The 27598-nt window shown below is 43.9% G+C and overlaps 1 protein-coding gene across 1 annotated transcript in view; it reads right to left on the minus strand.

The window, feature by feature from the left end:
* CEP126 (centrosomal protein 126) overlaps positions 1-27598 on the minus strand; it is a 138536-nt gene that overhangs the window by 21948 nt on the left and 88990 nt on the right. The window contains exons 6-8 of the mRNA XM_082245594.1: positions 12276-14262; positions 8302-8439; positions 6571-6692 (exon numbers count right to left, since the gene is read on the minus strand). Coding sequence (XP_082101720.1) covers positions 6571-6692; positions 8302-8439; positions 12276-14262 — 2247 coding nt within the window. The remainder of the gene's footprint in view (positions 1-6570; positions 6693-8301; positions 8440-12275; positions 14263-27598) is intronic.

Below are 27598 nucleotides of genomic sequence, written 5' to 3' on the forward strand. Positions count from 1 at the left end.
AATGAGCATTCAATTCACAGGCAATGGTGGACATTCCTGCAGTCAGGATGCCAATTGCACGCTCCCTCAAAACTCTGTGACATTGTGCTGTGTATCCTACCAAAATGTGATGCGCCAGAAATATAATAAAAAAGTGATGACTTTAAATACAATAAATCATATCCAGTTCATAAGGCACATAGCAATGTGTGTGCTTCCAATAAAGTGATATGAAGAGTGTCCCCGTATCCAATTGAAGAAAATCCAGTGATGAAAACAAGTTGTAAACACCAATTAGTGAATCCCTCCACCAGGTGAATTAGCCTCTCACCTTCCTAAAGGACCCAAACGGGCCAGCAATCACATGTATCGTGGATCAGACTTCCAGGAAAGAGCCACACTGTATTGCACCTCGAGGGATCCCGGGACATATAAAAAACAGATGAAGAAATCTAGTGCTCTCTGCTTACTAATAAGGGTGTGCTTTATTAGAGAAAGGCAGATCAACTTGACTTCCTCGGTAGGGGTGACTTCCTACCGAGGAAGTCAAAGGAGCATTACGCTCGACGTAACGCGTATAGGGGGACGGAGCGTGCGTGGCCGACGCAGAGTCTCTCTCTGGTAACAGATCGCTGACATCGCTTATACAGCAGGCACGGCTGAGTGCCCAACAAATGTGAGTTGATCTGCCTTTCTCTAATAAAGCACACCCTTATTAGTAAGCAGAGAGCACTAGATTTCTTCATCTGTTTTTTATATGTCCCGGGATCCCTCGAGGTGCAATACAGTGTGGCTCTTTCCTGGAAGTCTGATCCACGATACATGTGATTGCTGGCCCGTTTGGGTCCTTTAGGAAGGTGAGAGGCTAATTCACCTGGTGGAGGGATTCACTAATTGGTGTTTACAACTTGTTTTCATCACTGGATTTTCTTCAATTGGATACGGGGACACTCTTCATATCACTTTATTGGAAGCACACACATTGCTATGTGCCTTATGAACTGGATATGATTTATTGTATTTAAAGTCATCACTTTTTTATTATATTTCTGGCGCATCACATTTTGGTAGGATTTATAGTTTATTGTGATTTGTGAAACACGATTGGTGTATGCTGCCGGATACCACTTATATACTTTCACACACCTGATTTATGCACAGTGAATTGAGGTTGAGTTATTTTATCACATATATTGGGTTTGCGCTGATAGTTTTTTTGTATTTCATTACATTGTGCTGTGTGATAAAACTGCACATTTTAGAGTGGATTTTTATTGTGGCCAGCCTGTGAGGTGAATGGATTATCTCTGCAAAGGAGAAGTGCTCACTAACACAGATTTAGACAGATTTGTGAACAATATTTGAGAGAAATAGGCCTTTTGTGTACATAGAAAAAGTCTTAGATCTTTGAGTTCAGCTCATGAAAAATTGGGGCAAAAACAAAAGTGTTGCGTTTATAATTTTGTTCAATGTATAAGAGACAAGAGAGGGGGAGGTGTTCTGGTGTCTAATTTAGGAAAGCAGCCTAGGGTGACAATGCTGCTCCTCCATAGATTCAGTACAGTGAGTGAGCGTTGCCAAACTAGGACAGGCAGTGAATTTCTGGAAGGATTACCAGGTGAAAATAATGGGAGGAAAAAAATCTGTTTAGCCCCTTCTGGACTGGAAGGATATGCCCCCTTAATGACCAGGCCATTTTTTGCAATACAGCACTGCATTACTTTAACTGACAATTGCGTGGTTGTGAGACACTGTACCCTAATAAAATTGATGTCCTTTTTTCCCCCACAAATAGAGCTTTCTTTTGGTGGTATTTAATCACCTGTGCGATTTTTTTATTTTTTGCTCTATAAGCAAAAAAGTGCGACAATTCTGAAAAAAAAAACAGTATTTTTTACTTTCTGCCATATAACATTCCTAATAAAAAAAAATTAAAAAATCTAATTTTTTTTATCATTTAAGGCCAATTTGTATTCTGCTACATATTTTTGGTAAAAAACCCCCAATAAGTGTATATTGATTGGTTTGCGCAAAAGTTATCACTTCTACAAAACTAGGAGAAAGATTTATGTAATTTTTATTTATTTCATTTTTTTTTACTAGTAATGGCGGCGATCAGCGATTTTTAGCGGGACTGGGACATTGCAGCGAACAGATCAGACACCTATTTTTTTACATTTTTGGGGGAACCAGTGACATTACTACACTAATCAGTGCTAAAAATGCAACTGTTACTCTCCTAATGACACTGGCAGGGAAGGGGTTAAATGTGTCCCTAGGGGGTGCTTTCTAACTGTGTGGGGGATGGGCTTGCTGCATGAACACAGAGACCTGTGTTCCTAAATAAGAGAAACACAGGATCCCTGTGTGCATAACTGATAGAACTGCGGCCTGCCATGTTTACAACGGCAGACCGCCTTTCTGTCTCCACAGGGAGCAATTGCGGGTATCCTGGCGGCAATCGCTGCTGCCGGACCCGCTGATCAGCTTCTCTTGTGGCAAATGGGTGCACGCACGCCCCCGCTAGTGGTCCAGTGGTACAGGTACGTCTTTCGTGAGACAGAGCTGACCTGCCGCTCTAAAACTAGGGCGGCTGGTCGGTCTAAGGACCACTAAGCTGTAATATCATATATTTTTTGTTCTTGAGTTTATATACACTTTAACACATACTTTATCATGTGTTAGCATGGTTCTGACCTGGGAAGCATAGTGTTTTGCACATATTTATTAACCCCTTCCGTACCGCGTCATGTAAAATGACGTCGGCACAAATCCTTTCTCGTTCCGGGCCGACGTCATATGACGGCGCCCGGATCTCCCCGCTACTGCGCGCCCCCGGGGGCGCGCAGCGCGGCGATCGGGGGTGAGGCTCGTCCCTCGGACTGAGCCCAACCCCGATCAAGGTAAACAGCCAATGAAATTGGCTGTTTACCACGTGATCGGCTGTGTCAATCACAGCCGATCACATGAGCGGCTCCAGCGCGAGCCGCTCGTTCCTTCCTTAATGCGCGCCCCCGGGGGCGCGCAGCGCGGCGATCGGGGACGAGGCTCGTCCCTCGGACAGAGCCCATCCCCGATCTAGGTAAAGAGCCAATGAAATTGGCTCTTTACCACGTGACCGGCTGTGTCCAATCACAGCCGGTCACAAATGTCATCAGAGAACACGGTAACTAGCTGTCACCGTGTTCTCCTCCTCACACACTGATCCTGTGTGAGGAGGAGATTGTGGTAACAGCTAGTTACCAACTACAGTGCACCCCAAACACACTGATTGCCCCCCCCCCCCCAATAAAGAGCACCTGTCACTAGCCCATCAAAGTACCCGAGTACCTGTCACCTGCCCATCAGGTACTCAGATGACAGGTACTCGGGTACTCTGATGGGCTGATGACAGGTACTCTGATGGGCTGGTGACAGGTACTCGGGTACTCTGATGATGGGTACTCGGGTACTCTGATGATGGGTACTCGGGTACTCTGATGACAGGTACTCGGGTACTCTGATGACAGGTACTCTGATGGGCTGGTGACAGGTACTCGGGTACTCTGATGACAGGTACTCGGGTACTCTGATGATGGGTACTCGGGTACTCTGATGACAGGTACTCGGGTACTCTGGTGACAGGTACTCTGATGGGCTGGTGACAGGTACTCGGGTACTCTGATGACAAGTACTCGGGTACTCTGATGACAGGTACTCGGGTACTCTGATGACAGGTACTCGGGTACTCTGATGACAGGTACTCGGGTACTCTGATGACAGGTACTCGGGTACTTTGAGTACCCGTCATCGGAGTACCCGAGTACCTGTCACCTACCCAACAGAGTACCCGAGTACCTTCCACCTGCTCATCAGAGTACCTGACACCTGAAGTACCCGAGTACTTGCCACCTGCTCATCATTACCCATCACTACTCATCAGTACCCATCAGTACCTATCACCTATTAGTATCAGTACTGATCATCCGTACCCATCAGTACAGTATCAGTATCACCTATCAGTATCAGTACTACTCATCAGTACCTATCACCTGCCTGTCACCTGCCCATAAGAGTACCCGAGTACCTGTCACCTGCCTATCGGAGTACTCGAGTACCTGCCACTTGCTCATCAGTACCAGAGTACCTGTCACCTGCCCAGCAAAGTACCCGAGTACCTGTCACCCTTCATACAGCCACCATGTCTAAGTCCAAAAAGGTTAACATACGTCGTCCGTTTAAACCTAAATACCGGTGTTATGGCAGCAGATAGCTGCCATAACCCTGGTATTTTTTTAAACGGTGGACGGTTGGCTTTCCGATAAGGGTGGTCCCAGCGGCAGATTCGCCGCGGGATCACCCTTCCGGGGTGGCGGAAGAGGTGCCCCCCCCCCCCTCCCGCTGCATTCTGGTCCTTTTCCCCGCTTACCGGACCCGCCGGCAGCGGGGAAAACGATCCGGTCCCAGATCCTCACAGACAGGATGTCGAGTGAGGGCAAGCTTGCCCTCACTCGACTCTATGGTCTTGGAGGACCAGAGCTACGGCAAACGTCGTTGCCTAGCAACCAGTTTAAAGGTCCCTTTTTTTTTTTTTTCATTTTATTTAATTTTTTTTTAATTTTTTTTTTTATTTTTTCTATCTTTTAGTGTACTTGTGAGATCTGAGGACTTTTTGACCCCAGATCTCACAAAAAAGAGGTCCTGTCGTGCCTTTTTCTATTACAAGTAATGTTTACATTTCTTGCAATAGAAATAAAAATGATCAATTTTTTTTTAAAAAAAAAACAGTGTAAAAATAAAAAATAATAAATAAAATAAATAGTAAAAAAAAAAAAAAAAAATTAAAGCGCCGTGTCCCCGCGAGCTCGCGCGCAGAAGCGAACGCATACAGAAACCCCGCCCACATATGTAAACAGTGTTCAAACTACACATGTGAGGTATCGTCGCGATCGTTAGAGCAAGAGCAATAATTTGAGCCATAGACCTCCTCTGTAACTCTAAGATAGCAACCTGTAGAAATTTTTAAAATGTCGCCTATGGGGATTTTTAAGTACCAAAATTTGTCACCATTCTGTGAGCGTGCGCAATTTTGAAGCATGACATGTTGGGTATCTATTTACTCGGCGTAACATTATCTTTCACATTATGGAAAACAATTGGGCTAACTTTACTGGTTTCTTATTTTTTAATTAAAAAAAGTGATTTTTTTTCCCAAAAAATTGCGTTTGGAAGACCGCTGCGCAAATACGGTGTGATAAAAAATATTGCAATAATCTCCATTTTATTCTCTAGGGTCTCTGCTAAAAAAAAATATATAATGTTTTGGGGTTCTAAGTAGTTTTCTAGCAAAAACAACTGATTTTAGCTTGTAAACACCAAATGTCAAAAATAGGCCTAGGCAAGTGGCTAGGATGCATGATGATGCTCCTTGGATGTTTAGGCCCCTCTATATGGCTAGGCTGTGAAAAAGTCTCACACATGTGGTATTGCCATACTCAGGAGGAGTGGCAGAATGTATTTTGGGGTGTCATTTTTGCGATGTACATGCTATGTGTTAGGAATATCCTATAAATTGACAACTTTGTGTAAAAAAAAAAGTTTTTATTTTTTTCCCACATTTTCCAAAAACTTGTGGAAAAAAATGACATGTTCAAAGGACCCATAATGCCTCATAGAATATACGTTGGAGTGTTTGCTTTCCAAAATGGGGTAATTTTGTGGACTTTTCCATTGTATTGTTGCTCTAGGGCCTTGAAAAGTGTGATAGGTAGTAAGAAAGTTTTATGTGTATTTATGCTCCTAAAACGCCTTATGGTGCTACTTGGACGTGGAGTCTCTTTTTGTGGCCAGGCTGTGTAAAAGTCTCACACATGTGGTATCACCATACTCAGAAGGAGTAGCAGAATGAATTTTGGGGTGTCATTTTTGCTGTGTACATGCTATGTGTTAGAAATAGCTTATAAATTGACAACGTTTTGGGAAAAAAAAAGAAAAAAAAATGTTTTCTTCATTTTCCCAAGAATTGTGGGAAAAAATTATAACTTCAAAAAACTCACCATGCCTCTTACTAAATACCTTGGACTGTCTACTTTACAAAAAGGGGTAATTTGGGGGGTATTTGTACTGTCCTGACATTTCAGGGCCTCAAGAAAGGAGATAGGCCATCAGTACATCTGGTGTGATCAATTTTCAGTAATTGGTACCATAGCTTCTAGACTCAATAACTTTCACACAGACTAAATAATATACACTAATTTGGGTTAATTTTACCAGAGATATGTAGCAGTATAAATTTTGGCCCAAATGTATGAAGAAAAATTAATTTTTTTGCAAAATTTTATAATAGAAACTAAAAAAAAGTGTTTTTTTTGCAAAATTTTTGCTCTTTTTTTGCTTATATCACGAAAAAAAAAACCCCAGTTGTGATCAAATACCACCAAAAGAAAGCTCTATTTGTGTGAAAAAAATGATAAAAATTTTGTTTGGTTACAGTGTAGCATGACTGAGCAATTGTCATTCAAAGTGTGAGAGTGCTGAAAGCTGAAAATTGGTCTGGGCAGGAAGGGGGTCTAACTGCTCTGTATGGAAGCGGTTAAGATGGCCATTGCCTACCTGTGAGAGTGGAGGCCTCCAGCCTGCTGAACCAGGTCTTCCTTTTCTTTGCTCCAGCAAAGCTTTTCGTTTGCTCTCATTGTTATCTACAAACTGTCTTCTCCTTGGAAGGGTTACATAACCTAATAAAAAAAAAAAAAAATCAGGAGAAAAAAGATGAATCTCTGGAGTTCAACTTTAATTCCTCAAAGGCTGCCAAGAAAGGATGCTGATGGCAGTGGGATCAGGCGATAATGATGGTGGTGGCAATAGGGAAACATGAGATGATGGTGAAGAGAAGGGTGGAAACTTTGGAGGGGTTAGGGATATGGATGGATGTCAAGTCAAGGGAGGGGGTAGATGGTGGAAAGAGGATTGGGCAGGACCATATTGTGGTGGGAAAAAAGACATAGGAACCACACTGAACACTTCAAAGCCTGAGATGAACTATCAAATAGCAAAAGGAAAATGGGAAAGTGAGAAGGGCAACCATAGTGAAGTGTGGGAATTAGACTGGTGCTGGGTTGAGATGAGAGGGAAAAAAAGGAGTAGATTGGGGTGATCTGGGGCTGTGAGGGAAGTTGGCACTGCAGTCTTGTACTTGCCTATCTTCACTTTGTGTCACTGCCATTGATTACTGTTCATGGAAAGCCTAAATCTGGCCATTGTTGGATTAAAATTCAGCCGGCTAAGCAGGGACTAGGGGAATTTGATCCATCTATGGCCATTCCCACTCAACAGAAGTCAATCTAATGGGACTGTTGGAAAACTTTCCTTTGATCGGGGGGCTGCAGCGCTGATCAGAGTATTCTCCCTGCTATCAGAACACAATAGCTCAGCGGGAGGATACCTCCATCCACCTCGCTTGTGTGGATGGGGGAATCCGTTAATTTTTTCTTTTCAATCAGCCCTCTGCCTGATGGAAAAAAAACAAATCCTCTATGGCCAACCTAAGTGATGGAGACTTACTGCCCGAAGTTTTGACTTGAGAGTTAAGCTGGCCATAGACAGACTGAAATTCAGCCGGTTCAGCAGGAAGTGGACAAATTTTGATCCATCTATGGGCAGGCTGGTTGTACTGAAGTCGATCCACCAATTGGCTTCAGCACAACCAGCTTGCTGGGGTTTTTTTTTTTGTGTGTGATCACTGCTGGCTGTTATAGCTGCTGGCAGTGATCACTGTATTCTGCTGGTGGGGAAGGCTCTCTACACTCCCCACCAGCAGAACACAATAGCGCCGCGGGAGGAATTCCCCCATCAAAACTGACTGAGTTAATGGGGGAATCAAGCAATTTTATTTCCTTCAACCTGTAATTGAAGAAAATAAATTGCAGAATCTTTGGCCAGCCTTAGGGTGCATACAGACACGAGAACATTCCGCTGATCTGGCAGGGTACTGCTGGGTTGGGCAATGATCTTACTGAGTAATGACAAATAAAAGCAGACATCTCCAGTCAGTTAAGGTGAGAGTCCATCAAAGGCTATAGAAACAATCCTGTATGTTTTTTGCATAAATGATTGCTTAAGTGGCCAGATGGTGCATGCACAATTAGTCACCGGCTGAAATATGTAGGTTCAGTATTCCCATCGTATAATGGTACATATTCATTCACAGATCCTCATACAAATAATTTTTTACCTGATCAGGATACTTCATGTTTAAGTGCTAAAGCGCTAATGCTAGTTCATACTATTATCATGAATCATTAAATATCTTGTCAAAACATAGCATTATAATGTTGAAAATCCTACCATTAACAAAAGGAGAGGAGAAGCCATTCGCTCTAGAAAATGTTTTCCAGTTATTCAGGGTTCCTCCATCAATGACAACATGGGACAGGTTAGGTCGTGTCTGTAAATTAGAAGGTAGATCACCGGGATGGAAATCGCCTAGAACACAACAAACAACATTAGAGGGATCTGTTGTAAAAATCTTATCTTATAGTATTACATTTATTTGATTTTAAATGAAAAGTAAATTGAAAACTACAACATGTAAATTACTGTTCAGGTCTTAAGTTTCCAATCAAACAGAATTAAAATGAAACTGAAGGCACATGGAAAATGTTTCAGTAGGATCACATTTTGAGTTATTACTGCAGTGTTAACCACTTGCAGTCAGCCCCTCACAGGCAAAGTGACGTACCGGTAGGTCACTAGCCTGTGAGGCTCTGGGGAGCGAGCGCGCGCCGCCGGAGGCGCGCTCCCGCACGGTCACCGACTCCCCCGCGCGTGTGACCGGCGGATTGTCGGGGTGGAGAGGGAGAAAGGCAGGCGGCTGATGTAAACAAGCCGCCTGCCATTCTACCCTGTGTAGAAACAGTGATCATACGGTTCTACTATTATTCCTACAGCTCAAGCCACAGCCAATCACAGTTAGAATCACGCCCCTAGGGACACACACCACCCCTCCCTCTAAAAAAAAGTTAACCCCTTCACTACCAGTGTCATTTTACAGTAACAGTGCATATGTATAGCACTGATTACTGTAGTAATGTCACTGGTAACCCCAAAAAAGTGTCAAAAATGTCAGTCAAGGGTCCAATCTGTCCGCCCCAATGTCGCAGTCCCGCAAAAAAAAAAAAATCGCAGATCGCCACCATTACGCGTTAAAAAAAAAAAAAGACAAATCTTTCCCTTTGTTAGTAAACGCGATAACTTTTGCGCAAACCAATCAAAATACACTTTTTGCGGTTTTTTTTACCAAACATATGTAGCATAAAACAAATTGGCCGAAAATGTTAAAAACTTTAGATTTTTACATTTTTTTTTGGGAATTTCATATAAAAAAAATGTGAAAAATATTGTTATTTTTGCAAAATTGTCGCTCTTTTTTTGTTTATAGCGCATGATCAAAAAATCGCACAGGTGATCAAATACCACCAAAAGAAAGCTCTGTTTGTGAGAAAAAAAAGGACGTCAAATTCGTTTAGGTACAGCGTCGCACGACCGCGCAATTGTCCCTTAAAGTCACACAGTGCTGAATCGCAAAATACCCCCTGGTCAGGAAGGGGGTAAAATCTTCCGGGGCTTAAGTGGTTAAAGAGTTATTTTTTATAGATTTTCATGTTACATGCTTCCTCTTCTATAGTTTTGCTATTGTATTAAAGAGATATATGGGATTCAGTTTTTTCCCCCAATTATACTTACCTAGGTGGATGCAGCATCGACCCGATACTGCATCTGTCCCCCAGTGCCTCTCCACTAAGAACCGAGCGATCGAACACCGCCGATCGCTCAGTTCTGTCAGCTCCCCAAGCAGAGGGCTGATGACTGTCAGTCAGCAGCTCTCTGTTCTGCCCCCTCCTCGCTCATTGGAGCGCTGGGCTGAGGAGGGGGTGGGGAGTGGCCACCTCAGGCTCTCAGCGAGGCGCTAAGAGGCTGAGCCGGGTGTCAGTCCAGGCACCTGGTGAATTCCGACTCCGTGGTCGCGATGATGCGGCGCCTGGACCGACTTCTGTGATGTCAGCAGAGAGCGGACTTCTGCCCGCTCTCTGCTGAAAACGGGTCACAGGAGTGCAGAAAAAACTGCACTTCTGTGAGCCACAGGGCCAGATTAACGTAGGGGCTATTGGAGCTGCAGCTCCAGGCCCCTACCTTTTATATAGGCCCCGGGTTGGCCATATTCACTGTTACCGCTCTTCTGTCACTTGTAAACACAGAAGTCTGGCTTCTATGCTCGCTTCCCCAGGCAGCACCCTCAGAACCTCCCCACACAGCGCGAAGGCCGGACAAGGAGGGACAGTTGCCGATGCATGGATGTGTTTATGGGCTTCAGAGACAGCATCCCATGTTGAATTAGGCATGCATGGCTGCACCCTTCCTCCTCTGGGTGCATGCCAAGGCACGGCCCTTAAGGCCCTTCAAAATCCTCAGCACCAAGCCCATGATGCTCTTAATCCGGCCCTGGTGAGCCATAGGAGATGTACAACCAAACGAGATTTGCTACATGTTACAGGGAGTTCTCTGTGACTCAGTAAAATGACTCTCTCTTAGCTGGACCAATGTAACTATGTATATCATGCCGATGCCTGGAAGTATTCTTTAACATATTAAAGAGATTTGTTAATTTAAAGCTAAACTCTAGCCTTACCTTCATTATTGCACAGTGGTACAGGCACCACTGTACTGAAGTTGCAGCAAGTCAGATAGTGCCTGTCTCAAATGTTGGCATTTGATATCCAACTTCACATAATCTTTCCTCCTCAGCCTGACGTTTCTGTGGCCTGCCCTTTTCAATCATTGGATTTCAGTTCTTTCAATCATGGAAGCTCAGCACCACATGTGGGCATTACTTAAAGCGGAGTTCCGGGCACAGATGTCATTTTTCAATAAGCATACCCCCGGGAAAGTCAGGGCTAGCACATTCCACAATGGCTAGCCTCTGATCTGTCCCGGTTCGCACTTACCTTTTAGAAGAAATACTTACTTATAAAATTTCTTTCACAGCGTTTCCATCTCTCTTGTGGGCAGCTGAAGCCGGCGCGGTCCTCTTCTGCGTCTTCTTTCGCGTCTTCTTCTCCCAGAATGCGCCGCACCGGCCCCTCTCGTCACTTCCGGTGCGGCGCCGCATTCCTAAACAGCTTCTGGGCATGCCCAGAAGCTGTTTAGCAGGGGAATGCGGCGTCGCCCGGAAATGACGTGCGGGGCCGGTGCCGTCGCATTGATTCCTGGGAGCGATGACGTTCAGCTCCCAGGAATCATCGCGAGACAGGAAGTGACGGGGTGAGCCGCGGCTCCGAGGGAGGAAGTACCCTGAGGTGAGTATTTACGATCTACAATTACAAGGTGAGTTTTAAAAAAAAAAAAACCTAACTATCCAATTCCTTTTCAGGTTATCCAGAACTAGCGGACGGGCACAAAAAAAAAACATTGATTTTGTGCCCGGAACTCCGCTTTAAGGCAGTCTGCATGCAAATTTAGCCTATCTAGGATGGCCCACTCCTAAAGACTAACAGACACCTATCAAGGCATTTGAAGAGGAGGACAATTTACTCATTTTTTAACTATCCAGAGTTCAGCTTCACATCTGGTCACGTATGAATTTGATTTTGCCCCAAATGTAATGAAATTTTCCCAATATTGTCGCATTTATGACCAGCTTTATGCAGATATCACTCACCTGAAAACAAATACAACAGATAACTTGGTGTAACATACCAAGTAATCTATGATCCACAATTTATCAACTCTAAACCCCTTAGGCTCAGTTCACACTGGGGCGGCACGACTCTGTGCTACTTCGGGGGCGACTTGTGCATTCCCATCACCATGACTTCGGAGCGACTTGCAGAGACTTCACTTAATGGAAGTCTATGCAAGTCGCTCCGAGGTTGCCCCGAAGTAGTACAGGACCCTTTTTCTAAGTCGGGGCGACTTGTGACGCTCCTATTAGAACGGGTCCTGTAGCAGTCAATGGACCTGACAAGTCGTGCTGGTGTGAATGGAGTCTTACTCTTAAAAAAAAAAAAAAAAAAAACACTAATTTGGTTACATTTTGCCCAGAAACTTTTCTCATTTAATTGCACTTAGTAATGAGCATTGTTACTGAATTGCAGATCATGGGTTATTAGGTATATTTTTTGAGGTCACGAAAAGTGTGAGCCTACACCAGGACCTGGACTTTTTGCTGTTTGCTGCTTGATGTAACTTTTCTCAACATGGAAAGACCACCTAACGTTTTTTAGCGTATATTTGTCATTTTGCAAACAAACAAACCAACGTACCAGCAGCAGAGTTTTTATGAGATAAGGCACTTCGTACTCCTTTCCACAAAAGAGCAATTTCCTCATCGGTAGGAGTATGGTCTAGACGCAGTCCATTCTCTCCATATACAGGCTTCCGTTTGGCAGAAACGGGTAAGCTTTCTTGTAAAGCCGACACCCGATCACTGTTCAAAGAAAGGAGAGATTTTGTGGCATTCTCAGCATCAGGAGGCCCAGGTTGTTGTGCAGCAATCATATTACCCAAAGAACGAGATAATGTTTTAGAAGGCATTGCATCTCTTGGTAAACCATGACTGGGTGACTGTACAACATTGTTCAAATTATTAACCTGAGAAATGTTTATGTTCACAGGCTGAGCTTTGGTTTCTGTGATGGTCTCACTAATATTATTGTCCGTGGCATGCCTGGGTGGAGGATGAGGAACAATCACCTTTCCCTGAGTCTTTGCAATTTTACTTGCTTCAGTAGCTGATTGGGGCCTTATAATGACACCCCTCCTATTCCGATAGGCAACCACAGATTGACTTTTAGCTGATTTTGGGCGCTTTGCTATCTTTGTCTTTGCCTTTGGTGGTGTTCTGATGGCATAGGTATGGCCTACAGAGTTCATTTCCTCTCCTTTAGTTGCCATCCATGCCTGCTTGGTGAAATGATAACCCGTAGAATAAACAGAGCTAGGAGTCCCAGTTGAAGGACCTACTTGGTCAGTTATGGAAACAGTAGGGACAAGAACATGTTCCATAAACTTTCCAGCAGAAGAGGCCTCCAATTGAGGCTTCAGGTTACCTTCCAAATTCCTAATTGTTCCTGATGCCTCTTTGTTTTCCATTATTTTGTCCATTTCATCTAGCCATCTTAATTTTTTATTTTTATTTTTCTCCTTTTCCTTAGCCAGTTCCACACTGTCCCTAAGGCCATCTGAGCTTTTCTCTCCCAGCTGAAACATTTTCCCAATACCCAAAGTCCTATTATAAACCTTCTCATACTTTGATCCTTTCTTTAATATACTTTTTAACAATCTGTGTCCTTCTTTTCCAGCACTGTTAGTTCTTGCTTTGATATAAATCGTAGACAAAACATCATCAGTATCATCTTGGGAATTACCACTTCTTTTTCGATCTTCCTTTTCCTCGTTCATAACACCAGATTTGATATTAGAAACTAGATTGGGTGAGGAGAGGTATCCCCGCAATGGGGTGCTCTGATTGCTGTTTTCTATAGGTTTAATCAGGTCACTTTTCACTCTATAAAACTGTGAATTATATGAACTAGCCATGGCATCAGAAACAGAATTTGTTGAATGGATTTCATGTATATGTTTACTTTGTTTTAAATCAGAGTTGGGTTGGCAGTTACTGGCAGAACTTCCAGATAATGGAACAACTATTGGAGTTGCCAAGGGCTGAGTCATTATGGGCTTTATTGATAAGCCAGGGCATTGTACCATGTCTTTGTTATTTTGAAGCACCAAGGTTTGTGTGGTTTCTCTTGGGGTTGGGTCGGGAGTGGCCCAAGCTTTGCTTGGCCTAACCACAACAGTTGTACTTTCCCTATAACCCATGTCAGGATAACCTGTCTTTTCCTCTGCAATGGGCATGTCTGAGAAGTGCTTTATTTCTTGTGTTGGGGAGAAGGAAGCGTAGGAGGATCCATTGTGTGATGAAGTATCTGTTACTGCTTGCTCAGCACCAGATCTGTGCCACTCTTCAACTTTCACAGATAAGTTTTGTTCTCTTAATATATCCGGAATGACCTGATGAGGTTCAGGAGAACTTTTTCCACTGTGTAACCCACTGTTACTTCGATTGGTGTAGTGATTTCCACTATTCACTGTGGAAGAGATTTCTGACAACGCTCTGTGCAAAGTGTCAATTGGAAGATCTTGCACTGTATCATCTTCCTCATTAGTGTTCAGACCTTCTTCTAGACTGTCCAAACTTGACAAACTCTCAGAATGTGCTAATTGTTCCACTTCCTGGTGGAAATTCTAAAAGAAAAAAAAAAAGGTTTTAAATTAGTATGACCTTTAATGCTCACTTCTTTATTTTTGGTAAATCAAAATCACCTTTAATTGAAAAAACCAACATATCTCTTAAAAATAATTGCAATAAAACACGCAAAGGTATGTAACACTAACTAGAATCTTCACAGAAACAGGTAGGGTCTTTTCACACGGGCTCTCTGCCAGGCAGACTCTGTTTTGCTTAGCGGGAGATCGATCCGCCGATCCCCACTGAGCAGGCGGATGAAAGGTTCGTCTCCACTCACTGTGCTGAGATGGACATGTCAGAGCTCTGCTCTCCTCTATGGGAGAGCCTGTGAAAACGAACCGCCTGTCCGTTTTCATCGGATCCGATCTGATCCTCTAGACCAGGGATCCTCAAACTACGGCCCTCCAGCTGTGGCAGAACTACACATCTAATGAGGCATTGTAAAACTCTGAAATGCACAGACATGACTAGGCATGATGGGAAATGTAGCTCCTGAACAACTGGAGGGCCATAGTTTGAAGACCCCTGCTCTAGACGGATGGAAAATAGGGTTACCATTTGTCTGGATTTCACCGACACGATAGAATGGGATAGCAGTGGGTGTCAACGGACATGTCGCTGCTGACATCCACCGCTCCATAGAGGTGCGTGGAGCATCCGATCAGGTCCACATGAAAAACTGACAGGGGGACCGGATTGGAAAGCCCATGTGAAAGGGGCCTTACACTTTGCTGTGGAGCATAAAAGACATGCAATGTTAGGTAAAATGAAGAACCAAAATCAGAAAGAAGTTCGAGATCACCGGAAAGGAAGTCAGCTGTGTCTTGGAGAATACTACTTCTCTCAGCCCTGGTTCACACCAGTGCGCCTTTGAAATCACGCGACTTTAGCACGATTTCAAAGCTGCCGATGAGTGCAATTTTGATGTACGATTTCAATGCGGCTTGCGACTTTATTTAACAGAATTCAATGCAAGTTGCAATGAAAAGTAGAGCCGGAACCTTGATTCGCCACAATTTGAACGGTTCCATTGCCGCAAATGGGGTGTCAAATCGCATTGGTGTGAACCAGCGCTTAACAATACCATTTTAAGTACCTTGTGTTCTAATAATTATTTAAAAAAAAGTTAAGCCCAACTCCAGGCTCAGCCCCTCGCACCCAATCAAGCACTTTCTCCCTGGGCCATTTTTTTATACTGAGAAAAGGTGTTTGTCCCCTTCCTGATTTTTTATTTTGTGATCGGTTTGTGACCTCAAGCACACTTGAGTTATGCAGGAGCTAGGATTTTGGAGTGGACTAGTCAAAGTGTGGACTTAAATCCGATTGAGATGCTGTGGCATGACCTTAAACTTATTCATGCTTGAAAATCCTCCAATGTGAAACAATTCTGCAAAGAATCCCCCGCTGAGATAAACGGAGTCCGTCCGACGGACTCCTAGTGTGAAAGAGCCCTTACTGCAATGTCCTTTACAGTACTTTACCTGCTTGCATGTTTCCATGCACATGTGTAATCACAAATCATAGGATTGCACACAGGGTCAGGCAGATCCCGAGTCCCGGGTAGAGATATCCTCAGCTGATATCAAGTTAGTAGTCAGCATATAGGACTCCAACTAAATTGTATCAATGGGGTAGGCAAAATACATCAGAATGCCCGAGGTGTTCAAGATCGCCTGCAGATTTATTATATATGCTATGGAAATGCCCCAAACTTTTTCAACCAGGGTGCTCAGGCACCCTGGTGTGCCTTGTGGCTTTTTTAGGGGTGCCTTGGCAAAATGCCTAAGAATTGATCAAAAATTACATATATACAAGCCAGCCGGTGAATGAAGCTTGCTTTTTAGTTACACAAAGCCACAGGTTTCCTTGGGCACCATTACGACTTTCTAGACACTGACATCCTAACAGCCAATGATGTCATCAGTTGATAAGGAGGATGTCAGTTGCCTCCACAGGATCCTTGTTTGACCCTCCTCTGCCTCTCTCCCTCAGCACTGGGGTCACATTAGCTTACTGATGGAGAGAAATTGACGGAGAAGAGAAACATTGGAATACTAGTCAGTACCAGTGTGCAAAAGTGTATTTGCTTTGGAAGAAAAAAAAATCACCTCTACCATTTGTCCTACTTGTGTGGATGTTGCAGAATTATGTAAAACTATTAGAATAGTTTTTTACATTTTAGACTGGGGTTTCTCGAGACTGTCCATAATTTTAAAGGGTGCCTCGAGATTGTCTATAATTTTAAAGGGTGCCTCGAGATTGTCTATAATTTTAAAGGGTGCCTCAAGACCGTCTATAATTTTAAGGGGTGCCTTGACTGACATAAGGTTGAAAAATACTGAATTAGATCCTAAGATATGCTTATTGGGGTATTTAGAAAAGGAAATACAGTATATGCACCAGCAGTTAGAATACCTATTAACCCCCTCACATCCACGCTACAGCCTATATACAGCTGCAGCGCGGACTTGAATTTTCGGGAGGCCTCCAGTGACACGCCCCCCGCGCGCTCCCGCGATCGCGCATCGGGGAGAATCTGTGTCGGCCGTGTCCCTTGGACACGGCCGATCACAGATCGTGGTGAATGGCCAATCACAGCGGCCATTCACCACGTGATCAAACCGTCCAATGAGAGATGATCTCATATGTAAACATATGAGATCATCTCTCATCGCCGGCGCTCCTTCCTCACACAGACACTGCAGTGTGAGGAAGGAGGGGGAGCCGACAGCCGCTGGGGACACACAGCAATGTAATCAGGGCACTGATCACCAGTGCCCTGATTACTGAAGGTAAAAAAACTACACACATTGCCCCCCCCATCAGTGCCCACAGTGCCCACCATCAGTGCCCCTAACAATGCCCACAATCAGTGCCCATAGTGCTGCCAGTCAGTGCCCATCAGTGCCTGCTCATCTAGGCACTGACTGGCAGCACTATGGGCACTGAGTGTGGGCACTGATGGTGCTGCCCATCAGTGCTCATCAGTGCCACCCGTCAGTGTCCATCAGTGCCATCCGCCAGTGCCCATCAGTTTTCGCCTATCAGTGCCCATCAGTGCCGCCCGTCAGTGCCGCCTCTCAGTGCCCAGCAGTGCCACCTCTCAGTGCCCAGCAGTGCCACCTCTCAGTGCCCAGCAGTGCCACCTCTCAGTGCCGCCTATCAGTGCTCATCAGTGCGGCATATTAGTACCTCCTCATCAGTGCCCATAAGTGCCACCTCATCAGTGCCCATAAGTGCCACCTCATCAGTGCCCATCAGTGCAGCCTATCAGTGCCCATCAGTGCAGCCTCATCAGTGCACATCAGTGAGGGAGAAAAATTTATTTTCAAAATTTACTCGCAGAAAATAAGAAAAACTTTTTTTTTTTCAAAATTTTCTGTCTTTTTTCTTTTTTTTTGTAAAAAATAAAAAACCCAGAGGTGATTACATACCGCCAAAAGAAAGCTCTGTTTGTGTGAAAAAATGATAAAAATTTCATATGGGTACAGTGTAGCATGACCGCGCAATTGTCATTCAAAGTGTGCGAGCGCTGAAAGCTGAAAATTGGCCTGGATGGGAAGGGTGTTTAAGTGCACAGAAGGCAAGTGGTTAATAGGACGTTATTCATAGAATGAAAATCGATTGCATTAAAGTGGATATCCCCTGGAACTGCCACACACGAGGAATGGTGGATACAGGTTAGTGATGCCTTATTAAAAGAATGGCAAGTGTACCGGAACAGAGGACAATTAAATAAACTCCAAGAAATGTGGGAACCATGGTTAGTGGCGCCTGGCCTGGTCCCTTTCACCCTAGCACCTGATGGATCTTTAAGCGTGGATAGATCCTTAACTAAATACAGAGTGGTCAAGGAATGATAATTTGGGGATGGACATATAATGATATAAGTATAAACCTGGGTTCACACTATTGCGAACACAGACTTTGCATGTGATTCACACAGCATTGCTGTGCAGATCACATGCGATGTCTGTGCGATGCAAATTCAGCCATACAGTATGTATGGCTGAACTTGCATCCCATTCACACGAAAATGCTTTTTTTCCCCGCACTGGAATCGGATCACATGGGTGTTCACACCCATTTGTTCCGATACCTGTCCGAATTCACAGTTTTCTCTGCGATCTGCGAACTGATCTGGGGGTGTCATTAACTTTGTATTGACACCCACAGCGGCTCGCAGAGGGCAGTGTGAACTGCCTGGGGGGGAGATGCGATGCATTAGAGACAAAAACAGAAAAAATTCCCAGCTCAATTCACCAACCAGTTTGCTCACCAACCGAATTACCTGTCTAACAGTCTGCGTTAAATACGGGTTTAGTTTGCACACATTTGCAAACGCATGTGTAAGCTGCAGGGCCACTTCAATGCACCCTGTATTACCTGCAGTCCTAACTCTTGTAAATTTATGAGAGCCTCCACAGTGGAAGCACGTTCACTCTAATGGAAAATGTTGATGTATACTGGTGAGTGGACACACTGGATGCCTTTGCTGCCACTGTGCTATGAGCTGGGCATACACTGTGCCCCCAAGTGCCTTTAAGGAGGGTTGGCATACACTGTACCCCCAAGTGCCTTTAAGGAGGGTTGGGCTACCTCCAGGCCCACCTGGCCCCTATCTATCCAGGGGGCAGTAGTTAGAACTGCAGGTAATACAGGGTGCTGCGAAGTGGCCCTGCAGCTTACACATGCGTTTGCAAATGTGTGCTAACTAAACCCCTGTTTTTAACTTCTGCACGTTTTAACGCTGCACGTTCCTACTGGCTTGGCGGCGGAGGAGGGGGCTGAGCTTCTGAGGGAAGGTGCCGCGGCGCGGTATCCCAGAATTGGGAAAGGGTACCTGTCAAAAACAGGTACCCGTTCCCCCCTCTCCCCCTGAAAGCTGCAACCAATTTTGTAAAAAAAAAGTTATTTCTGATAAGCTGCTAACATTTTCATATACATAAGCTTTTCTAAGACTACATGCTTTCTTTAATGGATAGATCCGGTCCAGCTGAATTATTAACATGGAACTATTGCAGAAGAACGAAACAATAAAAATGTCTTCAATCAAATCAGCGCTATTTATTACTCTGTTTTTGTTACAGCGTTCTAATTACACACAATTAGAGGATATTGCCAGGATACTCCTCCTTATTCAGCTAGGATTTTAACTCCTTCAGCCGTATAAAACTTCACAGGCTGAAAAAGGCTTTTAGGCTTTATCTGTGTTATAAACCTAAAGTTTTGCATGCACAGCTGGTCAGTTGTGACTTGATTTATGATGGACAGCGGATAGCTCTACCAGCTGTTTTGCTATACACCACTAAGCTTTGTCCACACCATAGATTGCACTATGCGGCCCATTCATAAAATGCAGGTCATGATGTGGAGCCTGTGGTATGTCACGGTTTTCCCTGCTTAGTGTCACAGCAAGAACCCTGTGATTGAAGACAGGCTGGTCACAGGACGTTCTCAGGTCATATGACTGGCTTTCCTACTGGCTATTTTTCTTCTCATTCATTCATTGTATTAGCGCTCCACTGGCTATGGAGTTCTGAATCCAAAGCAGAGAGCTAAGCACACCTTAAAAGCACATTGCATATGTTTTATAAATGGCCATACCACTGCTTTATAAGATCTCATGCACACTGCACATTATGTAAATGCCGGTAGCTTTGTAGTAAGTTTTTCAGTGTTTTTTTAAATTTTTTGCATTGGCATTTTTCAGCATTTTCTGGTGTTTTTAGCTAAAAATCACCTCTCTGCTATTTTAGTAACTCCGACTTTCCCACAACGCAATGCTTGCCAGAATTGCATCGCATGGGTAATCACAACCCCGCGATTGCGGGGAAAAAAGTGTCCTACAACATTTTGGTGCAAATGTGGACCCTTTTTTCCCTGCATCAAAATCGCATTGCATGGGTGTGTACACCCATGCAATGCGATTCTGTCAAACTCACTGCATTTTGCAATCTGTTTCAGGTTGTCGTTCATGGAACATTAAGCCCTCGTTCACATCGGGCAGATTTGACATGTCACATCACATGCCAAATCAGAGCATATTGCCGGTAACGTCACTGTCCGAATTGGTGCAACCCTGACTTTGCGGCGCCGCACCGATTCCCAAAAGTTTTTTCTGCCCTATTTTTGGCGACTTTAGGGCGATTTTAATAGACATCTGTGCATGAACCTGTACAGATGTCTGTCAAATTATCCCCGAAGTCGCACTGACATGCGAGTTTGAAATCGTGTGCATTCAGCTGAATGATTTCAAACCCACCCACCCTCAGTGTGAACCGGTGCCATTGCCGGCAATAGGCTCCGATTTGACATGCGATTCGACATTACAAATCGGCACAATGTCAACAGGGACTTCATCTTCCATGAACGATATCCCGAAACAGATTGCAAAATGCAGTGCACTTGCCAGAATTGCATTGCATGGGTGTTCACACCCATGCAATGCGATTAGCTGTGGAGAAAAAAGGGTCCAAAATTTTGATGCAATTTGAGCCATACAAAATATATGGCTCAATCCACATCGCACAGAAATCACATGTGATGTGCACAGGAAAGCGGTGCGTTTTTTGGTGCAAATCACATGCGCTGTTTAGCACGCACTAGTGTGAACCCAGACTGTGTTCCATGAACGACACCTCGAAACAGAACCCAGGCTGAAAAAAAGCAATGGAATCAAAAACGTCAAAAAACACCAGCTAGCAGAGTTCTTTGGCGTTTATCAGCATTTATTAACGCTAGAGCCTTTTTACAGCTGAAAAACGCCACTCAAAACCCACTAGTTTTTGTTTTGTTTTTTTTTACAGCCAAAAACTACCCCTGCCAAAAACTGCTGATTACAGTCTATGTGTGCATGGAGACATAGGATAACATGCTGGGGAGTTTATTGGCTGCAGAAAAAAACATCTGACGCCAAAAACAGCCGCTGTAAAGCGTGTGCAAAAGGCCTTAATGTCGCCCTTGAAGTATATACTTACCTTATACCTTGCTCCTTAAGGCCCCTTTCACACACTGAGTCCGTCAGACAGACTCCGTTTATCTCAACGGGGGATCGATCCGCCGATCCCCCACTGAGCAGGAGGATGACAGCTGTTCTCCCTGCTGTGTGCGGTGACCCAGCTGTCAGGTCCCCATGCATCTCTATGGGGGAATCGGATGGGAACGGACCATTGGTCCGTTCTCATCCAATCCCATCCGATCTGATCCGCTGGACTGATGGAAAATAGGGTTTCCATCCGTCCAGATTTGACGGATCGGATCGGATGTCAGGGGACATGTCTCCGCTGACATCTGATGCCCCATAGACATGCATGAGGTGACCGTTCAGATCCGCCAAAAAAACTGACAGGCAGATCTGAACGGCCCGCCTGTGTGAAAGGGGCCTTAGGCTTCCACCTCTGCCAGTTCTGGTATTCACGACTGGTCCCACAAAGCTGCTCCTCTTCTCTGACAATGTAGCCACTGCCTTGTTGAAGTCATCACATACAATGCAGGACCAGCTGAGGCTGGGGGGGGGGGGGGGTCGCCAAATGTTGGGGAAAAGCTGAACTCTGGCCAGTTTATAAAAATAACACTTACCAGCTAAGCAGAACTCTACTATTGAACCTAACCCTATACACTGAAATACTCAACACCAGATTGATAACCCTAAAGTGACAGTAAAGCCTAACATTAACTATTCTTAACCACTTCTGGTTACCCACTATTCTCAACCAGACGTGTTGGCTTTTTGCTCAGGTCCCCCGGTGGGATGGGAGACCCAGGCAGAGCGGGGGGGGGGGGGACGTCCCCTCCCACTCGCTGGGATAATGGCCAAGCAGCCCGCATTGGCTGTTATCTCCTGAAAGCCAACCGCTGACTCTAAAAAACGGTACAGGGTTGATGCCTGGAGCTGCATATCCTCCTGGTACAACCGCTTCTGTAAGCCAACGTACAGGTGCATTGTTTGGTGAGAAGTGGTTACAGACACCTCTGGCCTTCCCATGACAGCCACTACTCTCTGCATATATCAGCTCTAGGGGGATTCATTAGAAATGGAGAAGAGGGCTCAGCAACTGACTTTCTACAAAAAGTCACTAAATGCAGATCAGTAATTACGCTGATGAATTGCTTATAGTGCATATTTGGGGGAAAGATGAGCACATCTGAATCAGAGGACAGGGTGGATATGATTGCACTGCTATAATACATGCTTGAGCAATGGAAAGGTTAACTGGAGCTATGTTGGTAAAAGTACAATCGTTGTATAGTCACTTCTCCTTTATATATAAAGCGTGATCCCACACTGCGGCACAGAGGAATACAAAGAACAGAGAGAATAGTTTGGAACGTCAGACTTGTTGATGGATAACGCAGTTCTGTCCGCATTAACTTGCTAACAAGCTTAAAGTACATGTCCATCAGACTGACATGTGGCATGAATAAAGACTTCACAATGTAACTGTTAACTGACAGATTGTAAAGATGGAAATATGAAACTGGGAGGAATGTCATTATTTGTTAGCAGCGTGAAAGATGTCTGGGAGACATGAGTGACATGAGCCCTGCATTCCTCCAGCCTGACACAACATGTTGCAGCAGATAGAGACCCGAAATATTTCTGTTTCAATATGTTGGACAAACCAGTTATTGTTATATGGAGTGTGTGAGGTGCGATTCATGCTTAGTGATGGCGCAATAGTCCTGATGTGCGGGTGACCCTGACTCACTATATTGTCAAAAGTATTGGGACACCTGCCTTTACATGAACTTTAATGGCATCCCAGTCTTAGTCCATAGGGTTTAATACTGAGTTGGCCCACCCATTGCAGCTATAACAGCTTCAACTCTTCTGGGAAGGCTGTCCACAAGGTTTAGGAGTGTGTCTATGGAAAGGTTTGACTATTCTTCCAGAAGTGCATTTGTGAGGTCAGGCACTGATGTTGGAGAGAAGGCCTGGCTCACAGTCTCTGCTCGAATTCATCCCACAGGTGTTCTATTGGGTTGAGGTCAGGACTCTGTGCAGGCCAGTCAAGTTCCTCCACCCCAAACTCACTCATCCATGTCTTTATGGACCTTGACAAACTTGACCTTGTTTGGAGGACATCCAGTCCTATCTTTCCCAGCCTTAAAGGATAAGTCCACCCTAACACTAAAATCCCTGCATCTACAGACATCCACAGTCTAACACTAACCTATCTAGCCCTGTAAAGAAGAAATCAGTATACTTACCTTTTTTGAAGCCGATCCGACCCAATCCCACGCTGAGCTGTCAGCCGCAGTTTCACTGTGTAGGCGGGTGCAGAGGACACAGCTGACAACAGAAGCCCCATAGTAAGTCTATGGGTGACGTCCCATTCCATTAATTTCACAATCATTGTCAGCCATGTCCTCTGCAGAGCTTCCGCTGCTGGAGACCAGATCAGATCAGCTTAGCTTAAAAAAAGGTAAGTATACTGATTTCTTCTTTACAGGGCTAGAAAGGTTAGTGTTAGATTGTTGATGTCTGTAGATGCAGGGATTTTAGGGTTTGGGTAGACTTGCACTTTGAACCTAGTACAAACTGTCAGCTCCGGTCAGGGCCACTGTACTAACTATTAGACATTAGTACAGCAATCTCCCCCGCTGAGCTATTGTGTTCTGACAGGGGGACTCCCCCCCCCAGAACACCTCTTTTAATCATGGAGGCTCAGCATCACATGTGGGTATTACATAGGGCAGTCTGTATGGAAATATGCCCACTCATCTTAACAGCCCCCACATTGCTTGCATCTGGGCTAAGAACTCTTGAGAGCAGTAATAAGGCAGGGTGCTGGGATGTTTTCAGGAAGCTTTGTACAACACCCTTCTGGGCCCTGCACGTACTATGATCTGTATGCATTGCTTAGAGCAGTACAGAGGCCAAGTAATGACAATAAGCTATGTAATAAAACGTAAAGGTTTTATCTACAAATTTAATTAGCATGGTGATAAGAAGGAGAAGGAGGAACCAGGGATAGTAAAATATAATCAGATTAAACTTCACTGTAAAAGCTTGGTCAAGAACCCTCCCTACCCTTCTGATCGGACAATAAACGAGAAGAAGCAAATTATTATGTCATTAGTCTGGGGTAAAGTTTTTTTTTTTTTTGCAAAAAAGACTATGCCAAAATTTTGTATTTCACAGCAATTTTTCAAAGCAAGTTTTTAGCTTCACTTTAAATAGACTCTTGAAATTTTGATTTAGAAACAGGATGTATGATTACCGTATGGATCTGCTTATCTAATAAAAGCTTGGTTTTTCTACTCTTTCCAAAATGACTGGGAAGAGGGCAGAGGAGGGCCAACAATTTAGACAATGGAGATTGACACACCAATTATTGTCCTTTACATGATTCTCAGATTTGACAATAAAGTTATTCCAGCTATTGGCCAATGTGCGGTTTCCTTTGACTCATTAATACAGCAATGTAATATAATTGCATCAAGCACCATTGTAGTTAAAGTGGCTGTAAACCTCTGAACAAATGAACAAAGCATATCCCTCTATAGTGTGTATTAGCCTCTATCCAAAGCATGTAGTGTGATTTCTATCTGTTGTCTCCTTCCTCTGCCATGTGCACAAGACAGGTCATTCCCACTCCAAGGATTCCAGGGGAATGGGGAGGGAGGCTCCAGCACACAACCTGTGGTTGACAGCTTCAGCTGTGCATGTTTCCCTATAAAACTGTGTAGAAGTGGATGTGTCCATTCCCTCCACTTAGGTCTCATATTACACTCTGCTGTCTTCTCTGAACTAAGTAGTGTGTGATGTCATATCCCTGCCCCCTGCCTTTGGAAGCTCATAACATTTGTTTAAATGGCTATAGAGAAGAGAAAAGTACAGATAAACAGATGTAACTTATGTAGGAGGATTTGTTTAATCTCTGAGTATAATCTGTGGCCAGTCACTTCACTTGGTAAATGTAAGGGTTTACAACTGCTTTACTTACTTTTGGATGATAACCCTGCTGAATCATCAGCTTTGCTATGATGACCTGTTTCTATTTTATTTATTTATTTATTTCAGGTACTTATATAGCGCTGTCAATTTACGCAGTGCTTTACATATACATTGCACATTCACATCAGTCCCTGCCCTCAAGGAGCTTACAATCTAAGGTCCCTAACCCACATACATACGGTATGGTGTATCTAAGGTCCCTAACCCACATACATACATAGTAGGGCCAATTTTATACAGGACCCAATTAACCTACCAGCATGTCTTTGGAGTGTGGGAGGAAACCGGAGTTCCCGGAGGAAACCCACGCAGGCACAGGGAGAACATGCAAACTCCAGGCAGGTAGTGTCATGGTTGGGATTCGAACCAGTGACCCTCTTGCTGCTAGGTGAATGTGCTAACCTATACACCACTGTGCTGCCGTTTCTATGTCCCTAAGGTGTAGTTATTGTCCCCCAGCTCCTACCAAGGGAAAAGTAAACAGAAGTCCCCTAGAAGTGGGCAATGCGGATTCTGAGTGTAGCATTCAATATAGACTATTGCACAATGAATGTATACATGAAACATCTGATTGTATACAAACTGCGCATGACCATATCAACAACAGATCACACATACTAGTCATCGGCAGGCTCCATTTTTAATCTATACACAGAAAAATTGGTTGTTGGTTTAAAACTGGACAGACAACCAGCTGCAGCAAAAACAACTTTCCCTTGCATGGGCGCTTTCAGAATACATTACTAATTTTGGACTGGGAAAATCTTTATCTTTGCCATTTTGGGCTGGTTTTCCCTTTTAACAAGAGCTTTGATGACATCTAGTGGTAAAAAATGAAACTGCACAGAGGTGACTGCTTGCTTATTAGTAATAAACGAATAAAATAAAGGACACAGACAATAGACAAATCAGCATTTCAGTTTCAAAAATTCTAGCAGAAAATTCAGAGAACTTAATTTAAAGCCCAGGTTATGGAGGGGCTCAATAAATAAACTATAGACCAGAACAGGATGAAAAGGGAATCTATGCCCTCTGTGTACAAAGTGATTCTGGGAATAGACTAAAACAGGGGTCTCTACCTTTCAGAGCAAGTGCTACATTGTATATTTTACAAATATTCACAGGTTGAAAAAAATCAGTTTTATAAAATAAATGAAACATTTTAACACTAATTTTCAAATTACCCAAATGAAACTGGTGAATGGTCATGCTGTAATATATCACACACGATGGATTATATCACCTAACATGAGATTAATCGCACTACTCATTACAGTCTACAGGAATGACTAATGGCTTGAAGCACTCATAATACAAAATTATTTACGACACACACATGACATTTAAACTATAAAAAATATCTGAGGAAGCAATGTGTTGAAATTTAGGTGCCTGTAAAAAAAAAATCATAAGCTACTTCGGTTATGTAAGATCTGAATTAAGTAACTCCAGAGTTAAGAGTGGATCTTGCACTGAAATGTTTATTTCACTCAATGTTAGCATAAACTGTATTACTATTATAAATTGAAAAGCATCCTCTTTTTTGCAATGAAAGCAACCCTGCTTCTATCCTAAAGTTTCCCAGGAAAGGTCTCATTATAACGGAACAATGTAAATACTTAAAAGCGGAGTTCCAGCCTCAAAAAAAAAAAAAAGTAAAAGTCAGCAGCTACAAATACCGTAGCGACCTAGTGCATTATCCTCAATGTAGGCTTTATTAATAAAACATAAAAATGACTACTCACAAACATGGATGTATATCAGTCATATCAAAACCACTTGTGTGGATGTCAGGAGCAGTCCATACTAAAGTCCATTATCCTTGACGGACGACGGCTGACTCGTTTCGGGGCTTCACCTCTTCGCCTTGGTGGCTCTGAGGAAGAAGGCGAAGCCTCGAAACGCGTCAGCCGTCGTCCGTCAAGGACGGTGGACTTTTGTATGGACTGCTCCTGATATCCACACAAGTGGTTTTGATATGACTGATATACATCCATGTTTGTGAGTAGTCATTTTTATGTTTTATTAATAAAGCCTACATTGAGGATAATGTGCTAGGTTGGTGCGCCCTTTTTTTTTTCTTTGTTTGCAGTACCTGTTGGACTACCACAGTCCTGTAGGGCAGAAAGACCATAGCCATTTGAGATGCCAAGTGTGAGTCCCGTGGAAAGAGTGGAGCTTGGATTCTGAGTGCAGGAGCAAGGTGTTATAAACACTATTTTGTTTTACAAATACCGTAGCTGCTGACTTTTTATATAAGGACACTTAGCTGTCCAGGGATCCCACGAAGTCGGCCCCGAAGCCATTGTCCATCAGCTCGGGTGCAGGTACCGCCATTGCAACTAAGGGAAACTGGCAGTGAAGCCTTC

This window comes from Pelophylax lessonae (assembly GCF_965119305.1).
Source record: "Pelophylax lessonae genome assembly, chromosome: 2".
In the NCBI taxonomy this organism is placed as follows: domain Eukaryota; kingdom Metazoa; phylum Chordata; class Amphibia; order Anura; family Ranidae; genus Pelophylax; species Pelophylax lessonae.